Consider the following 20,639-nt stretch of genomic DNA (forward strand, 5'->3'; position numbering starts at 1 on the left):
GAAGATGGCATTATGATTTGCATTTACTGTTATAGCAGCAAAGTACATAAGTAGGATATGTATCTGTTGTGTTTTGTTTATATGAAATGGAAGTTTGATTTATCATCTGCAGCCAGATGTAATACGCCCATTTATTTATATATAGTGATATGCCTTCAAGCAACACACACGTGCTGATTTAATCAAACTGAACTGTTATCATGGTATACTGTAATTATTATTTGTAATATATATATATATATATATATATATATATATATTTGTTTTTAACTAAAAGTGCATATGTAAATTCAGCAATAGAGCGGCCCCATTGTACAAAGACTTGATGTATTTGCATTTGACTGTGAAAGACATTACTGTGGAATCACCAAAGTCAAACATTGTTTCAGTAAGATGGACAAATATCCCCCGCGCACACAAAACTTCATACAGTATAGCCAATGACAAAGAGCTCCATAAAACTAAAATAATAAAAAACCTCAATGAGTCTTTGGTAGTAAGATACAGACTGAGTGCCACAGACAGGCTGGAACAGGTAGGGAGAAAGACTTTTTGATAAAACGACTATTAAAGACAATCTCCAACCTCATTATTTTAAAAGTAGCCGTTTCTGAAAAGAATCCGCGACCGACGACTTGCATGCACAGATCTAAATGAGTGCCGATATACAAATACTTCAATAGGTGGTGACCCAGAAGCTTTGTTTACATGGCTACCCAGTGATAAGGTGTGCGTTACAACCCCCCCCCCCCTCCCCGATGCACTGGTTTGCTTCCCTTTGCCTCGAGATGGTCTCAGACGGCTGCAAATGTAAAACAAAGACATTTAACAATCCGGATGACAATGAGAATCACCGAGGTCCAACAAAGTGTCGGGGATTGTTTCATTGTGAAATTAATACCCGGCCATTCTTTGAAATCACCCCTGGCATCCTCTTTTGCCAACTCACATTAATTATTTCAGAATTTGCCTTGTAATCCAAGCTGAGAATCCTACCCAGAACGAATGGGGATGTCAGCTTTATGCAACTACTTGTAAAGGCATTACAGGGCGTTAAGTCCCGCTTGGATTTGAATTGGTCTCAGCAGTACAGGATTAGAAGCAGCAGGGATTAGACCTTCCCTCGAGAAAATACAGGAGAAGGGATGGCCAAGGGACTCGAGATATAGGATACGCATTGCTCGAAGCGCCGACTGCACCAGGAAGTCAGGTGGGCATTGTTTACACCCCAATAAGCCGTGTCAAACAACACCATTTCATTAGTGTGTGAATACGTGACCACTCCACTGAGAAACAACCACAACAAATAATTAGGTAAATACACTTTTGTTGCAGGTATGAATGACACTGCTAGGTATTCATGTGGGCGTATGGTTGCAAGAATTTCTGCGACTGTAGGAGTTGACAGGAGCCAACAATCACAATAACGCTAACATGGGCACCTGATCTAAAAAAAGGGCACTGACACAGTGGACAGATATATATATATATATATATATATATATAAAAGCGTGAGTAGATGCTTCAGGGCCGTTCTCTGTGGAATCACTGACCTCGGGGCCATTTCATTCCGGCTAAACACACTGACCCACACCACCATTAGCAACCTAATGTGATTGCAGCCTTTGCGGAGCTGCGTAGGAGCCGAGCCCGTTCTGAACAAACACACTCGCATGAAGATAAACGACCGCAATTCTGCATGTAATAGCAGTTGGTTATTTAGTTAGCTGCAAGCCAGGAAGCGGTAGGGAAATGCAGGTTTATTTGTTTATTTTTTTTAGGGTGAACCAGGAGCTGGGAGAGAGAAGGCCTCCTTGGTGCCCACATCCTGTCAGAGGGGTGGAGGTAGTGGTCAGAATCAGCATCACCTCATTGAAGAGGTTTTTTTTTTTTTTTTTTCAAATCGCATAAAATCACCAGATAGGCAGTTTTAGAATTTAATGCACGGTAGCTACGTGTTTTTGCTGCTTGCCGGAGGAGACGCAAACTCCTCTACATGACGGCAATGCTCCAGAAAACACAACAGAAGTTGACAAAACAGGGGAGACCTCCTGTCTAAAGTTCACGGCATAAATTTGCATAACACAGCTTATGTTGAAGCACCCATGGGTGGCTCCAAAATTATTTTTTTTTAAAGCCTCTCTCAAACTGTAGGCTGTTTCATCACTACTAAAAGCACAACTGTTGCACTCTCCCCATTCATGTTTTTAAGATGCTCCAACAAAGCTTTGGAAAAAAAAAAAAAAAAAAAAAAAAAAAAGCAGTTCAAACAAATGTCGCTGTTGAAGCAAAATGGCAATTTGAGAGTATTTGCACGTTTCAAATCACTTTGAACCTTTGGTTTAAAACACACACAGGGGGGGTTTTATACGTCACAAACGCCTGAGGAAAGAATCCTGTCGAGACTTTCCCCAATCATCAAGCTGCCAGCTCCAACTACAGGTGAACAGCTGCAAGGGGACATTGATTCAGGGACTATTGGTATTTTCATAGATCTAAATATACTGAATAAAACCAAAAGTGTGGAGCCTTTAGCGGATTTTTTTTTTTTTCTTGGGAAAAACATAATTTGGATAACTAATTAAAAAAAAAAAATTATTATTTTTTTTTTAAGGGGGGGGGGGTAGTTATTGCCAGAAGAGGGACTTTATAAAATAATAAAATAATAATAATAAAAGTAATAACAATATTTTTTTTTTTTTTTCACGTAGCAGACTTGTTCGAGGTCATTTGACAAAATTGGGGGAAATATTGTTTGTACTCACCTTTCCTTTGAATCTGCATAATCTGTTAGCGACCAGGTGATTTTAAATCCTCTGTCCAGGGTGAGCGGATGTGATGGAGAAACTATTTCTGACATTTAACAGTGCTGCTAAACAGGTTTAAACTCCTGCTAACTGCTAAAAGCTAACTGTCGACGTCAGACCAGCTGTTGACGTACGTCTACACTTCCGGCTCAAGATGAGCCAGCCGTTTCAAAATAAAAGCACCAACGGCGCACGACATAACCAACAGAAGAAATACACGAATACAGATTTTGGTTCTATGCAATTTTTAACCAGCAAAGTTTATTTATATATAACAACAGTACAAAGTGAATCCTTGGCTTGCAAAATAGGTGTGCTTCATATTTACATTAGGTACACAATAATATATTATCATAACAAAATCAAAGCAAATAAAAAACAAGAGAACAACCTTTTTAAATACTTTAAGTTTCTTACAATTTTCACAACACTTTTATAAAACAAGAAGAACAGACAGCCATTATTATTATCGTCGTCATCGTCATCATCATCATCATTGCCAGTAATTACTATTTTACAGAACTCCAGTGTCTACAAAGGGTTTGTTTACAATGTGTTTAAAATGGAAGGATACTCATTTTATACTTGGTGATATTCTGACTTGAGAGTAATACACTGATCTGAATTTCAGTTCCTCTATCTGATGCCGTAAAGCAAACAAAAACAACAGCTAATTAAACGCTTTGTTTTGTATAAGGAATGACATGTGCCAGTCAAAACCACAACACCCTCTCTCCGGCAACACATTTCACCAAGAGCAAAAAAAAAAAGTGCACAAAGCATCTTCAATTAGTAATCAGCTTCATCTGAAATGAGGTTGTGTTTATGAGCATCTCTCAATATTTCACAAAACTGGCAGTCAAGAGGGATTCTGCGCTGCAGAAAGAAGAAGAAAAAAAAAAACGTTCCTCTGCTCAGTTCAGACTAAATTAAAAAGGTTCCCAGAAATGAGTGTACAGCATGTAACAAAAAAAAAAAATCTCTTTCACAAAAAAAAGGTGCATTCAGCTGTGATTTTAAGACATTTACAAATGGAATAACTGCTGTTAGACTAATGATGGAGTGGATCGATATGGAATACCAGGCAGAACTAAAACGCATGCAAAAAAAAATCTCACACAAGACAAAAAGAAACATCCTGATATAAATGATGTTTGAAAGAAAAATCAAAGCCATTCTTAAGCAATTTGTGTGTCTGATTTCATCACAATTCTGTGTACGGGGGGGAGCTCAACTAAGAGTTGGAAGGACTCTAATAAACATACATTTCATTCCTTGGAAAAGGAAAAGGCATTTAGGTCCTGTTAAAATGATAAAAAGCATTACTCCATACAAGCAATGTGAGGTATGAGGAGGATACAATTCTATTCGCTGAAATTGGGAAGACACCTTAATCAAAAGGAAGAAGCTTTATGTTTTGTGTATACCTATAGATGTTAATTAGAAAATAAAGAGCAAGAAGGCATGGAAGCGCATTGACTTCACAAAAGACAAAACATAACAAACCCTGGAAACCTTATTTCATAATTATGACACATCTCAGTTACTCAACTATCTCCTATCTGCCAGAATTATAGCCATGAAAAAAGATATCATAATTTCAAGAACCCACACACTCATTATTGAGAAAAGATCTTATAAGTAAAAGATCCACTCTCAAAATTTTAATAAAACTATCTCATTATTGAGACGGTATCTCATGTTTATGAGCTAGATCTCATAATGTCGAGAAAAATATCTCATAATAATGCAACTATGACAAAACGATCCCATAATTTCAAGATAATGTGCCATAAACTAATGGAACAGGAATTGACGATAGTATTGCCAGGTTTTGTGCAACATTTTTCTTCAATTGGATCGGATACCGTTTCAGTTTCCACCAACATAAATTTAACTATATTCCAGAGGGTGTCACTGAAAGTTTCTACGTTAGGTGAAAGGGGCAGGAAGTTAGTTTTAGCCGTGATATACACGTCTTTATAGTCAGTGTTCTTTCTGAGGATACCATTAGCTGCGATGTCCATTTCAAATAAACGTTCATGAATCTGCTTAGAGACCATAGAAAAAGATGCGTCAGAACTGAATGAGACAGTAAGTCATAATTACAAGATAAGGCCTCCAATTTTTTTTTCTCTTTTGTGTGGGCAATGTGCTTTCAGTCGGAAGGTGCCGTTTCAGATGAGGGAACAAATTACAACTCCTCTTTCCCACTTCTGCCCCCACTGGCCAGACACAGTAATAGCATGTCAATCATCACATCCTACATTTCTCCTTGCCTGTTAGTTTGATGTTTTTTTTTTTCTTTCCATCACCTGATCACACTGTGCACACAACTGACTCAGATCAAAGAGCAGCTTCAAAGCTGGAGCAGGAAACTAGAGCTAAAGGGGTTCTCTCTCTTTCTACCTCTCCATCGCTCCTCATTTCTCGACACTTCTCTTCAAACAGCTCAGGCAAGCCGAGCGAGGCAATGTCTGCCTCGAGTCCGAGCCGTACCCTCTTCACCTTTCCTTTTGCTTTATCTGGCTGAAACAGTCTTCAGCTGCGTGCCAGGGCCACGCATCACTGGGAAAAACCACTGGGCTCTGAAGCGCTGAAAGGACCGTGACCTAGTCGAGGACTAATAAGATCAGGAACACTAAGCAGGTGGGTATCTAAGGCCACAGAGAAAAGAAGCACCTTTCACCCACCTTTATCATGCTCTCAACACACACGGTTGCAGTATACTGTACAAACCTTTATTCTACCTAGTTTCAAGTACTTGATGTAAACAACAAGCAAACATACATGTACATCTTGGAAGAAAACGAAATCGCCAATCCAGAGGACGGAATCTACAGTTTGTTGTCATCCAACTGAAGTCTGGAAAGTTCCATCAGCCTTTTAGCTTGTGACTGTTTGGTTTAAGTCAGGAGATGCATCCACATAAAACACATTATGTCCACGTGTTTTTTCTTCTCATTGTCAGTTCTCTTTTAACCTGCCTAATGTTTCGTACCTTTCATGAGTTTTACGCAACGTTCCAGTTATACGAGCTTCAACTTTTAACCGGCTCCGCGCTCAAATACGAGAGCTTGGCTTCCTCTGTAAAGCATAAACCGATTTTGACACATTAGTGAACAATTTGAAAACACCAGGGTCTTTTGGCACTTTGTCAAACTAGGCCCCCACGCAGACTTCTTGTTTTCTGTGCGAAGACACAGGTGGCGGTTGGGTAAGATCTTCCATTGACTAACGCTGGCCAACTGAAACAGGCATGACTCGTTGGGCACTTGGTACAAAACAAAGGTGGACCACTTCTGAAGTGCGATAGCATGCATGCAGAGTACACACAAAGTTGACCCAGTTCCCTAAAAGATACAAATAGTGGACACATAATGGAAGTTTTAGCCTACCGAGACCAACTGTATTCACCTGTGTTGTGTTCCAAATGACATACTTCTCTTAGTACACTAACAAATAGTGCTCTCACATGTTAGTAATCTTAGTTGTGTAGTGCAGGAATTTTGACGGAGTAGTGTTGTTTTCAAATCGCACACTGCTGTTCTGCACTGACCGGAAATAACCTCAGCACGTCACCCGCCAAAATATCTGCAGGTTTAATTACTTTACCCAGAAATTAACATGTTTTTGTGCCCTCAGTTAAACACACTCAACAACACACAGATTTTTCTGTCCAGCAGCGGTAGTGAAAAAGAAACACGTTTGTGGTCAGGAACAGCTGCAGCTTCCTCAGACATCTTAATTTGAAAATTCTTTACGTCGGTGGTCCCGCCCCCTTCCCGCTATGTAGCCAAGATGGGTGCCGTTTAGGGTGAAAGTGTCCAGCGTTGCACACTCCTTTTTTGGAACGTTTTCAAGTGCATCATCCTGGTACTTGTAGTGCACTGCTGGTTTCTGAACTTGACAGTGTGAACGCACTTATACGCACTCAAAATAGTATTAGTACACAAGTACGCCATTTAGAACACAGCACTGGTCTCCACTGTGGCTGCACACGCTGTACTTTATAGCCAGCAGAGTTACATACATGACAGCCACAAGGCAGATACATACTCTCCTGTAATTTGGGATAATTAATATTTAGGAAGCAGTTGGACCGACTGGGGTGGAAATGGAGTTCTTCACATGATGAGCTACTGCGCAGATCTATGGAGCTCAGTTCAACTGAGACAATTTTTGCTGCAAAACTCAAATAGACAAACATAAAAACAAATTTAAAAAAAAAACTATTAAAAAAAAAACCCAAAACATTTTGTACATTCACATAAACTGATTGGCAAGTATAAACCGGTACATACACAGATGACCTAACTGCTGAAGAAAGCCTTTGACGCCCGAGTGATGCTGATCTGAGGTCCACTCCTGAATACACCGTAGACTTCATCTCCATCATCCTCAGTTTAGGTGCGAGCATGCTTGGCTGAACTGTGACCACCACAAGTGGAGTTCCATTGGCTCTTAGTGTGATGAGCACGAGTGTCATGATTTCCTGTACACTTCTGATTAAATAAAGAGCAGAGGTTTCTGTCCATGTCGTATGAAGCATCAGTCCGAGGAGGGAAGGAGTGAGAGAAGACACCAGCCTGTTTTAAAACCACACTACCCCTGATGTAGTGTTAACACTCTTTATATCTTTATACAACAATGCTTTTGGGATCCTAAGTGAATATTTTCCAACTGCAACTGATAATATTCAAATGTACAAAGTACAAAAATAAAATCTGAGAAATCCGAATGCAATCTCAGCTGTCTAACATGAGATCTGCTCCCTCGCTTCTCGCCTTTTTTATTTTTTCCCTCTCCGTTTCACACTCAGATTTGAATTCTGACTTAGTAGAGAATAAATCTGTTTCTCCATTTGCTCTCACAGTCTTGCAGGAGTCTTCCTCAATATGACACAAACACACACTCATGCACACCCGCGCATGTGCGCGCCCACACGACGTACAATTTCCTGTTGAACAGAGAAAAATGTCCTTTTGAGAAGAAGACAAAAAAATTTTTTTAAAATAAATACAAGCCATGTTGTTGCCTTCTCCGCTGATTTCCCATTTTCAGCTCCAGCTGCGGGGCGTCTTGTCTCAGTCTGTGGGCCCCTTGGCTGGCAGCATCATGGAAGGAGGTGAACTACAAACTAAAGAGGTTGTATGTTTGTCCAGCTGTAGATACAGAGGTCCCAGGTCTGGTTCGTGGGTTACAGCTCCCATGATGACGTGTAAGTAATGTGAGACCTTAATGGGAGGTCCTGCAGAGACTGTGGTCTCTCTCTCTCTCTCTCTCTCTCTCTCTCTCTCTCTCTCTCTCTCTCTCTCTCTCGCAGTCGGGGGTCGCCCTCAGCTCTCGAAGGACATGGCCGAGATGAGCTGCTCCACCTTGTAGCCCAACCTCTGCTTCCTGGCCTGTTCATCCTGCTCCAGGGCCGCTGTGATCTGCACAGAACGAAATAAAACTGTGGTCAAATACCAGCCAGAAAAATACATGGCATGCTTGGAATTCTTTTTTTTTTTTAAACTGGTTCCAAAAAGCCTCCGGCTCCATAGAGCAACTAGTTTCCTAAAATTAATAATCCAAATGTAACACAAAAAACAAAACACAAAACATAACAGAAAGAGGGATGGGAGTTGTGTGTGTGTGTGTGTAGTGACATAAGCTGTTTTAACCACTTAGTTGTGATGCATTTAGTTGCTGCTTTTATCAATATTTGTAAAATATATATATTTTTTTATCTCTTTATGCTTGGTAGTTATGATTCAGATACAGAATTTGATCTGATACCAGATCTACATTTCTTTAATGGTATAGATCATGTGTTTCTATATGGACCTCACATGAAAGAAAAAGAAAACAATTACATCACTGCCTTTATCTTTGGCAATATTACAAAAATATTTGTGCATTAGCCTTTCCCGTTTTATCTCCTGAGCCCCATCTTTTGAATTTGGCATTTGTCAAGTCAGGTTCAAAAGGCATTCAGACAGGCTCTCCTCTTCGTTCTCTCATCTAGTGTCTGCCTTGTCGGGATGAATCGGTGTCAGAGTGACACCGACATACCATATAGCAAAGGCTCCTCATTTATATTTGAAACTGCCAAAACACGACAATATGGGAAACACCTTCATTCTCTTTGATATGGATGACTATACACAAACGCTGCGTGTGTTTCGATACGTGCTTTCCTGTTTGCTGCTGTGTTTGTTTTCTATTATAGACAACAGCAGAATGCAGCGATTTGTTTCATTATTGATATTTCAAACACAATAATTCATCGACTCAACTTATGCAATATGCAATTTAAAATATTCGGAGAAAAGAGATGAATAAAAAATGAATATGGAAGAAAAAGTGTCAACCACGATCTACCATTTATCCGTGCTGAGTCTCCTTTCAGATTACTAAAGGATGTTTCTCTTTCACTCTTTTACTGTCTTTGGGCACTTACTCATCGTCAGGCCCACTCACTGACTTTTTCTACAAAACATATCATGAATGTGTGAGGTATTAAATACATGATTTGTACAATTATTTTGTCAACTCTCAAGTTATCCACTGTCGCACAAAACAGGGTGTTATTTTTGTGCTTTCAGACACAAGTAGTATAACATGTAAATTGATGGGAATGTCAATACGGTATCAAACGCTCGCCGTTTTTCACACAAACAGAACCACATCATTCATTTTTAAGAGTTTACTTTTGATGCTCTTTGTGCTTTTTTTTTTTTTTTTTTTTTGCATGTATCTCTGGCTTTTGAGCTAAATGTTCCTGATCTGTTACTGGCCAGATCAGTAACAAGTACCCACCCATTGTTCATTGTTTGCTGGCTGCCTGTGCTGTTCTTTTTTTTTCTCTCTGCTCTCCCATCAACCCAACTGGTTGAGATGGCTTCCCACCACTGAGCCTGGTTCTGTTGGAGGTTTCCTCTCTGTTAAAAGGGAGCTTTTCCTTCCAGCTGTCGCTCTTGTGGGAATGGTTCTATAAGCCGCTGGTTTTGAGGACCTTACTGTGTTAAAATGACTTATGTTATGATTTGGCGGTTTTGGTGATGTGATGGCTTGCTAGCTTTTATACTTTTTATGCTGCAAAAGTTGACTATGAGCCTAAAACACATCAGGGACATTCTGTTTTACGCAGCGTGGCGAACCTCTACTTGCTGCCTGTCCTGATGCAGAATGCGGTATCTGTCTGCCCACCTACCGTCCCCCACTCATCTGCTTAAGTGCTCTTAAAGGCTGGCAGCTACAGGCATAACGTTTCCTCCTCCTCCTCATTGGGCCTGATAGCAATCTATTATTAATCTGCAGCCCTGTATGCAGGTGCAGCTCCCACTGCCATCTCCCAAATCCATTTAAGGAGGCAGCAGCTACGGCGCGGTTAGCCTGACACACAGCCCTTTGTAAAGGTCTGAGGAAGAATGTACAACCGCTAATGGCGCTGGATGAGGTTTTACGCACTGCACTCTAAGAGGTGCCGCAGGAGCGACGGCGCGTGCGAAACGTGCTTGTTTGCGTACGTCTCCGTGCATGTGTGGCATCAGGTGCCGACAACTGCAGAGGCAGCAGAAGTGAGTGTATGAGATTCATGGAGAGCAAAGGGGAAGCTGACTGGATAATGGCTGGAAAGAAGGAAAGAAGGAAGGAGGGAGAGAGACGGTTAGAGACAGAGAGAGAAACAGGAGAGAGAGAGAGAGATACTGGGGAGCTACATAAAAGGTCAGGCTAAAGCTTCCCAGAGGAGGAGCTGACATTAGAGGCAGAATGGCTCCATAAATGCTCCCTCTTCCTCTCTCTTCCTTATCTTCCTCCCTTCTTTTTTATGTTTCCTGTGATCTGAGTGCGTACGTGTGTGTGTGTGTGTGTGTGTGTGTGTGTGTGTGTGTGTGTGTGTGTGTGTGTGTGTGTGTGTGTGTGTGTGTGTGTGTGTGTGTGTGTGTGTGTGTGTGTGTGTGTGTGTTGCCTATGAGAACCCTATATAACAGATAGGCCGCTCTCACTCAGCGCAGGCGAAAGGACAGGGCAGCATGCTGAGAGCTTGTAGACATTCACTTTCTTCTCCACAGATCAGACACACTGCCTTGTTAAAGCTCAGGTCTCACTAGACCTCTGGGCTTTGGGGAAGTCTACTGAATACTCGGAGCTGACCTCACTAACCTCTTGCCAGTTATGAATAGTCGGGGAACACCGAGGGGGTAAGATGTATGTATGCACATTAAAGCGCGGGGTAAATTTGCGGCCCGCCTCCCGTTCGAATTATGCTCGCAATCTGCCCGTAATTAGTGGCTGATTTACTGAGGCAGCAGCTCATTATGCAACGAGTGCCTGGGACTGCCCTCCAGGTAAAATGTGCAAGAGAAGGAGCTCCGTATGTAGTTCAGAGGAGGGATCGGTGGGAGCTCAACAAGCTCAGAAAAGACATTATACTGCTCAGAAATACTCCAAAATGTTTAATAAGGCTACAGTTCAACTGCGCCTGAGAAAATAACAATATAATAGGCCATATATTACCTATAATATAACATATTTGTAGGAATTTACACAATCAATGCAATATAAAAGTAAATGAAAGGACTAAAAAGGCAGAGACAACCGCAGAAGCTCCGAGCAGAGCAGACGGAGGATGAAGATGGTTTTGATTCTGCTGCTGTTTCACTAGAATACTGGGGTAATTCAATTAGCAAAAAAAACCACGAATTTCTCATCCTCTCGTTCTTTAGTGTTGACAAAATAGTCATAAGTAGTATTCATTTAGAATTACAGCTCCTATTTTCTTTCTTTTTATTAGTTACAGTATATGCTTCTGATTCATTTATTTAGCTGCAGCTACGGAGATGATTTATGTTTTTCCAATACACCGGTGCTATTCGTGCCTGCTCAGGAGTTTTTGTACATTACTCGCCTGCAGAATCTGCAATAAACCTCGTATCTCTTTGTATTATTAGTGGGTTTCTCCTGCAAATGCTCATACATTAAGGACAGAGGTGTCACACACAGATTGCTCTTCAGATGTCGAGTAAACTGTGATGTTAAAAAGAAAAATGCCAGACACATAATGTTTCAGAAACAGCTGCGCTCATGTTCGGGCCGTGCGCATGTGTGCGCGTGTGCATGCAGATATCACCGACCTCCTCGCTGTATTTGCTGACGTAAGAGTAGATCTCGTTGAGAGCGCTGAGCATGTTGAACTCCGTGGAGTGCAGTCTGGCTTGTTCTGCCAAATAGGCATTCATGTCCTGGTCACTAATGGCTGGCAGCCGGTTGATGTCAGCGTAGTACCTGGAGGGGGGGGGGGGGTTTGCAGAAGAGGGGGCGACACTTGGCATCACTTGCAGCCCATGTAACAGCGGAAATTCTATTATCACAGTCACATTTTTGAGCCATAATATCACTTTCACCAACAATGGATACCTGCTAACACTCAACTCACAGAATGCTTTTACAGAATTTGTGCAGAAGTGTGCGCACGAGAAGAAAGAGGATTACCTCTCTACCCAGCTCTTGTAATTGGGGATATCTTTCGCATAGAGCAGCTTGTTTGACGGCGAGTCTTTTCCCAGGCGGTGCTCTGAAGTGGAGCAAGAATCCATAAAGGTCTGAGCTACCACAGACAGACAGGCGTCCGTGATGCTGCTCTTATGGATGTCGAACACGAACTGCGGGTTCTTGATCACGTTCACCCAGAAACGCAGAGGAAGGCTGGAATGATGAAAGATGAACACGAGGAGTGAAAAGACAGGAAGAAGTTATCGGACTCGGCCAGTGACGATCGAGTTGAATATATATTACACGCTAGAGCAGTTATGCTACACTATAGACATCTTTCATATGCAATTTTCTTTTGGTGTCATTAAAAAGAACAGCCTCACCAGTTGCTTTTCCATGTGTGACGCACGTCGGTATCATGAATGCCGTGTTTGTCCGCCTGCTCGTCCAGGAAGTCGAACATGTATTTGATGGCCAGGGGAAGAGTGCTCCCTCGGTGGACCGTACTGAACAACGTCTCGAATAGATCGTCGACAAATTTCTGTAGCGTACCCTGGTAGAAGAACGAGAGAGTACGCCGAGATTAGCGAAGCACGGGCAACAAGAGACAATACTTCACTCCAAAAAAAACTGCAGTGTGAATGCTGTAATCTCATAAAAAATTTAAGAAAACTCAGCACGTGCTGAGCACATACAGAATTATCGACATGCAGGAAGAGAATATTGATGTACCTTTGTGGCCAGCAGCCGGGTCAGATAAATCTCAGACACCATTTTGCTGCCGCGATCTCCTTCCTTCTGGTCTCCGTGTTCGTGGTTTTTCACCAGGTGCCACACCTTCACGCCGCTTTCGAGATCGGGGGTGATCATGGGGGCACGTGAACGGAGGCTGTCTGGACTCCCCGTGTAGCGGAATGAAGAGTCTGTCCAGAAAAAAAAACCAAACAGTGAGACAGAGGATTGTCAGTAAAGCTTAAATTACTGTGATTATAAAAAGCTTTCCTTTCGGTGCAGGCAGGCAGCGCCAATGTAAATTTAGCATACAGTCACACCTACTGTACGCAGCGTGCGCGCACACACACGCGCACACACGCACACACACACACACACGCACGCACACACACACACGCACACACACACACACTCACAGCAGCCCCCCTCTCTCATTTTCACCTCTCCTTTGTAACTCATTACAAAGCCGAATCCTCTGCGCTCCTCCCGCTCTGAGCCCCGCTGTGGAGGGAAAATTGCGGTGATCGATAATTTTGGAGGGCAGACAAGTAATGAAAGGGAGGAGAAGTTGTGGTCACTGGAGACGCATTGATTAGTAGTAGCCCTCTTGATGACACACGAGACGCGTTAAAACAGCACCGTTTGGCCTCATCGCATACGAGACAGAATTACATGCAGGACGGAATAAATGCTACATTTATTTATTTGTCGTTTAATTCTTCTCTCTCCGTCACGGATTATGTGATAATTATGTTTCTTTTTTTTTTTTTTTTTTCTAACTCATCATTCACTCTCTTACATCACCGCCTCGTGGTTGTGCCTGACTCCACTTAAAAGCGCTCATAATTGGCTCTTGGCGCGTTGAAAACATCCCTGTCACACTCTCCAGTCAATGCATCAAAACATGCCTCATTTGTTAAGCACTTTAGCCACCATCCTTCATCCATACATCCCTCCTCGTCTGTGCTCTCGTGTGCCCGCCTCCGCCGGTTTCGGTTTCCCTAATTAGTCGGCATCTTCTCGTGGCAGCCGGCTGTCTAGAGAATCAGGATGTGAGGATCTCAATGAGGGCTTCTCTCTCTCACCTGGCTTCAAAAAAGCTGAGCGGAATAACAAAGCATTCGCTACCAATAAAGCCAGTTATACCTTTTAAACAAGACCACGCTGCCCGTCCAGAAGGGCCACTGGGGACAAAGATGGGTGTTGAATATATGTGCCTGCGTGCAGGGTGGATTGAGATTCCAAATCCTATCTTAATCCACTCACAGTTTTTTTTTTATTTTTTTTTTTTACTGCCCATCAACTCCCCTCATGTCCTCCATCCTTTCTGCACCCCCCAGCGTTTTTCCTAACTCTCCTAAACAGCGGCCCCGCAGTCCTTTTCCCATCTTTTTGCTGCAATCCGCAGCTCTTTGGACTCAGCCAGTCAGCAGGGGAGTGTGTTCAGGCTGATTTTTAAAAGCTAGGAGCCGGTGGTGTAAATTGAGTCAAGATGCTAAGTGTTGAACGTGAAATTGGTATGAGTCCATCAGCAGGTGTCGAGGTGCAGCTGTGCCCGCTGTGCCAACCTATGATTGATGAGCGGCGGGCTCATGCCAGCAGCAGAACCTCCGCTTTCTATGCCATGCACATTCGATTCCAGTGCATCAGCACCGGCAAAAACAAACAAAAAAAAACAAAACAAGGAAGAGAATACACCAGGAAAGCAGCAATTTAAGGACAGATTAAAATGAGTAATTCCGATAACTCCATACAACTATAATGTAAGTGTAAAAAATTAAAAGCTAAAATTCTAATTAAGATTTAACATGAGAGTAACCACATCTTTCCTTTTGTTCCATCGATAGTTCCATTTGTTTACATTGCTTCGGTCCTCCTTGTTTTGCTGTCTGTCTGCTGTGTTTTCTTTAAAAAGGAAGTAACGATTGAGTGCTCCGCAATCTTCTAAAGGTCATCAGAAATAATTTTGATCAGTTCCGCTGGAAATGTCGCTCCACTTTATTTCACAGTACATACACTGCAGATAAAGAGCTTCTTTTTTTTTTTTTTTTTCTTTTTCTGAGCGAGTATCAACAGGTAGCCACTGTTTCCAACATTTGTAAATAAGCGTAATTACTTGGAGGGGATAAGGATGCTGTTAGCTCCTTTTCTGTGTCAGGCAAGTTTAAAGGCAGCGCTCACCCTCTATCCCCGATCCTGATAATTGGCCATGCTCACTTATCTTTTTCTGTTTGTGTGAAGTATCATTCACACAGAATAATTAGCAATCACGAGTTGACTCGTTGCTGCTGTGCGTGTCTGGCAGAGGACCAAATTTGGTACCCGAGTAACTACAAGCACATCTGAAGCATGTGTCTGCCTCAATGAGCAGCCCAAAGAGTCCTGCACAGAAAAAGTCTTCATTATAAATCATGGACTTAAAAACAAACAAAGGCTGTATCTCACTCTCTCCCTTTTTTCTCTTTCTCTCTCTATTCTTCCCACTCTTGCACCATCCAGCAGAGTGTGGACCTGAACTGTGAGGCGAACTGCAGCACACAGTTGGAGAGAAAAAAAAGGCTGCAAAGACCCTCTGCAGCAAAAAAAAAAAAAAAAAATAGAGCAGACCATTGCTTTGGGGAAAGTGGATTTTGGCTTTGTTCATATCTGAAAGAACTAACATAAAACACATTTAGATGTGTCTGTGGCAAAGAGAGCCAGGGCAATAAGCTTAAATATACAGAACATGGAACAGGCCTGCAAACAGATCCATAATTGCCTGATATATAAAACATGCAATGATGTTTTGCATCGATGCAATCAATCAATGTCAAAGCCACAACAAAAGTATATAAGAGCAATCTGGTGTATTGACTCACCGTATCTGCTGATGGAGGTGCGTGATATGCTGGCTGAGGAAGGGATGTTGTACGATGACGTCTGCTTGGGCACCAGAGCCACCACGCAGCGGTCCGACACCTGTGAGAAGAAACACAAAACGCAAAATGTTTTGAAAGAACACTTCCTGGATCAAAATCCATCCCAAGGAGGGTTTATCAGTCCCAATCACCAGATACCAACAGACACAACATGATCTCACCAACCGGCAACCAGCAGTGACGTCAACCGTTGGTTTGTGAACGGCCGTGATGAAGCCTCGAGTTTGTAATTTGGCCGTCGCCATCTCGCTAGTTCTGAGCGGCTTGGAGCCGGTAGTGACCATATTTGGAAGAGCTAGAAAAGAGCGAGCGGAGGATCTGATTGGATACCCGGTGATACTACGTCCCGCCCACCGACAGCTGTGACCTGACTGCACCACAGTCCTGTCAATCAAACAGACACGCCCCCAAAAACACAGCTTTTTGAATGTTATTTTTAAATTAATGACGGGATTATTTTCAGATTGACAACCGTAACACTAATAAGAAGGAGCGACTTTAGCTAACAACACCAAGATAACTCTTGGAGAAATTCTATTGACTGAAAATTTTATGAGACTAGTTGAATGGGAGTCTATGGAGTCGGAGGCTTTTTGGAACCGACCTCCAGTGGCACTTGGTGGTATTGCGTCTTAAGGCACTTCCGCATCGGCCTCATTTTTCAGAACCGGAAGCTTTATTTCCAGTCTGTGGTTCTCACAAGTATTTTTTAGGAGAAGCCTCCATGAGGGAATGTCAGGCCCTGAGTGAATAATCCCATGAGCCAAAAATATCTCAACCCCCTGCATCCCTTCCTGTCATATCCGTGCTCCCTGCTGCTATGTACCACAGCCCCGTGGCTTTTTTTTCTCAGCAGAGCAGAGTGCTGCGGCTGCATGATGGCTGTACTCAACATGACTGTCATTGTCATCCCCCCCTTCACAAACCTTAGAGACATGATGCAAGCTTTGGAACCGGGATAAGATGCTGAGAGAGCGAGACCGAGAGAGGAAGAAGAGACTGTCAGAAGGAGAGAGACGGAGAGTAGAACGCCGAATGTCTCATCTCGTGTACACTTCACACCCTTAAAAAAAAAGGGGGTATGATGGTATAATAATAGCAATAGAGCAGCGCGGAGTCGGAGTCAAAGAGGAAGACGAAGAGAGAAGAGAGGCTTTGTAAAAGATGTTGTGTCATGAATAAGAGACAGACACTGAGGTTTATCCTTTTTCTCCCCTTTGTAGTTTAGATTTACAAAAGACTATTGACCCTATATGTTCTGCTCCAGTCATTACAGATCCAAAATTAGCCAAAACAATCTGTTCAATAAGATGCAGAGATCTTTCGTCAGTGTAATAAATGTGTCATGAAATGGCAGTTTAATTCTAATTAATCTTTAAAATGCGACAAACGTTGGTACACGACACGTCCCCCGCTTAGAAAAAAATTACAAAACACTGCAAACAAAACTTGTGGTTCTTCTCTGAAAAACCACCACAACAAGCAGCTTGTTGGCTGGCATTTCCAGCTCACCCCGAGGAGGGATTTCTGCTTCAGACCTAGTGAAGAAAAATAACTGATCAGCCTCCAGTGGAGAAATAAACAAAAGGCAAATGCCAGGCTCCAAAAGGAATACCTCAAAGATTCTACAGAAAAACTGAAAATTCTTCTTTTCATTTCATTTCCTTTATTTTTTTATTTTTTATTTTTTTTGCAGGACTGAGGCTCTGTTTCCTCCCCCCTTTGTTGGGAAAATAAGCCGCTAGATGTTGGGTTTGTCCTTGTTCTCGAGAGCACCGACCCCTCTTCTGTCGTCCTCCATCGTTCGCGTCCTCGCAAACTAATCTCGGCCATGCTATTTGTTGAAGTGGCCATCTGGCCTCTTCTGGCCATACTTGAGACACTCCAAACTGGGGGGAGATGAAATCTGAAGGAATCATCTTTACGACGCAGTTCAGAAGCCCCGCGTCTCTTAGAGAGAAATGAAAACTCCTTTTCTTCACCCTCTCCTTACATCTTGGACCTTTCACATCACCTTTTTCTCATTTGTCTTTAAAACTAATTTCTATGGCTGCAGGGACCGACTCAAACACACCTACAACGTGGACTTCGGTGAAACTTTCCACCACTACTCCTGTGATGCATTTTCTCTTGGGAGCATGAAATAGCTTCTCTTCCCTTTCCGTCTCCCTCCATCTCTCGCTCTCTCTCTCTTTGCTTTTTATGGCTGACAGGGAGGCTCGAGCAGAGATGGGCCCTTGTGATAGTAGTAAATGATTGAAGGCGTGCAGATTCGCCCTTCAGGGATAATCCAGTGTGGGGCTGATAGTGGGCAGGTGTGATAAGGGCTGTTGGGCCCTGCCTGTGATAAGACCTTCCATTAGACGGTGCAGAGTTGACCAGGTGGCAGAGTGTGGTCATCCTCTATCTTTCTCTTTCCTCAGCCCCATCCCTCCCAGCACAAACCCCGCCTCTCTGGTCCGAACTCGTCCACCCGTCCCCTCGGTGTCCCGTCTCTCCAGAACTCGTGCCCTCTGATCGCGATGCTTATCGCACCTTTTGACTCTGCCCGGCAGCTCGGAAACACACGGGTCTGTGAATATGTGCAGTACTTGTCAGAGCTGACAAAATGTGAAAGGGGCCATTAAATGGGAATATGGCTCTCTCTAGGAATCTCCTGAAGAGTTTAATGCCAATTTGCAAGACTTTAAAATGGAGTTTAAGGTGGGTTTGAATCAATGAAATGTGTCATTGAGCAATCAATGTGAGAAATACTACGGTTGTTGCCATTGGAGATATGACTCAAGGTGCGGCAGCAGTTCAAGATTAATCAAATTTTGTTAAAGATTTTGCACAGACGATATTCTTCCTCCTAATAACCCTCCAGATTTGAACCTGTACTGAACGCCTAATGCAGATTTAGGGTGGAGACCAGTGAGCCAAGACGGACACAGTGTTAGATTGATGAACACAGAGCGGTGTAGTAGTATCCGTTTTGTCTGGGGCTGTTGAAAATAGCCTGAAATGCCCCCAGCGATGTCTGCAGGGTGGGTAACAGGATCTATCTGGCAGGCTCTCCCGGTGTGGTCGTCAGTGTCTGCTCTGCTTGTTCCTTCACCGCAGAGAGGAGGACACGCAGAGGTCACCGGCCGGGGGAGGAAAGTTTCCGAGATGACTTTACTGTTCGTGTACTCTCAGCCAAAGTGAAACAGGGAGCAGTATGACGATTATTGTCACAATAATATTCCAGAAAAGAACACATGCCCCCCAAAAATGTATGTGGCATACAAATAATAATATGCGGCATCAAAGTAATTAGTCACACTGCGCGTGGCAAATATATGCACACGTCTGTTTGTAATTGGCGTTATCATAAAAAAATGTATCTGACTAACTTCAGCTCATGATTATGTCCTATTTATGACAGTTGTCAATGTTTCCCGCAAGTGACTACGTCTATATTTAGTCTGCAGGCGATACAGATTTTTTTTTCTCAAATCAGATCTTTAGGACAGACTGTTCGCACTTTTATTTACAAGTGAACAGATCGGATCGTTGGTGTGTCCTGACATCGCCAACCTATCCGCATGGGTTGCCGTGGTAACGAGGTACGCGCAGCTACGCTGATGACACGGCTTTCCATAACGGCTTTCCAAAACGGCTTTCCAACACGGAAGTGGCAGCAGACACTTTACTTCTTCTTCTGTCCGTGGACGGTTGTTGTCGTTGTCCTCCACAGCGCCAATATCAACACTTTCTGACAGCGCCCTGCTCGCATAGGTTCTGCTCACTATGTCTCTCTAAAATGAGGTGGTCACCGTGTGTCACGTTGCAAGTAACGCAAGAAATACGATCCGAGTCAGCAGAGCGTCCCGACTGAGACGCATCTGTAGTAATTCGATTGAATCGCATTTTAAACCACCTTCCAAATGTGGTTTGGTTCTGCATCTTTGTTTTTCAGACTTTCAAAAATCAATCTGGATATGACAAAAATCTGATTTTGGCTATCAGTCTGAACATAGCCTTAAAAGAGAAAACAAAAAGTGACTTAAGATGTCTGATTTGTGCAGCTGTGGGACTCCTGCTCCCTGCTTACTTGCCCAGAAACTATCCAGCAGCAGCGAGGTTAATACTAAGGTGTCTCAGGACGACAGAGACGGGGGAGTTGGGAGAAGAAAGAAAGGTGCGATGAAAAGGTTCGCTTTGACAGCGAGAAAGATTAATCAACAAAGAAAGATCCAAATCAGCCAAAAACTCTCCAATCGCCTAAATCTCTTATCTCAGCTCATATGCTGTATGTGTGTGTGCTTCTGTACTCCTATCATTATCTATGCAAAAAAAGAGTGTGTAAAATAACAAAAAAAACCCCACAGAAGTAGAGAGAAAGCAGCAGAAGGGGGGAGGGAGGAGGGATGAGGGGTTTGTTCTCCTGACTGTGAATGCAAAGGTGATAAAGAATAAAGATTTGAAACTCATTTTCAATGTGTGCATTTCTGTTTATAATTCTAGTGTAGTGAGGAGCTTGGAAAGGTGTGGATTTCCATATCCAGGTTGTGTAAACTATTATTTCCCATGTGGCAGGGTAAATAGCCAATGGGGTTTCTTGGGTAGCTGTGAGCCCCCATGAATTTTAATGCCTCCGTCTAGTCCCTGTGTCTCTGCTATGGGTAAATTAGCAAATACTCAAGGTAGTGCTTAGACTCACTCTGCATATTTCAGACCC

General features: G+C 42.8%; 1 protein-coding gene across 2 annotated transcripts in view; it reads right to left on the minus strand.

Moving 5' to 3' along the window:
* Positions 1-3,041: 3,041 nt before the first annotated feature.
* plxna2 (plexin A2) overlaps positions 3,042-20,639 on the minus strand; it is a 192,531-nt gene continuing 174,933 nt past the window's right edge. For both annotated transcript variants that reach the window (XM_069704184.1, XM_069704183.1), the window contains exons 27-32: positions 15,878-15,977; positions 13,020-13,210; positions 12,671-12,840; positions 12,288-12,500; positions 11,930-12,080; positions 3,042-8,242 (exon numbers count right to left, since the gene is read on the minus strand). In XM_069704184.1, the coding sequence (XP_069560285.1) occupies positions 8,147-8,242; positions 11,930-12,080; positions 12,288-12,500; positions 12,671-12,840; positions 13,020-13,210; positions 15,878-15,977 (921 nt within the window). In that variant the 3' untranslated portion in view covers positions 3,042-8,146. The remainder of the gene's footprint in view (positions 8,243-11,929; positions 12,081-12,287; positions 12,501-12,670; positions 12,841-13,019; positions 13,211-15,877; positions 15,978-20,639) is intronic.

This window comes from Brachyistius frenatus, unplaced genomic scaffold (genome assembly GCF_029030835.1).
Source record: "Brachyistius frenatus isolate BFR_SWC_R1_liver_20210118 unplaced genomic scaffold, ASM2903083v1 Contig_50, whole genome shotgun sequence".
NCBI classification, from domain to species: Eukaryota; Metazoa; Chordata; class Actinopteri; family Embiotocidae; genus Brachyistius; species Brachyistius frenatus.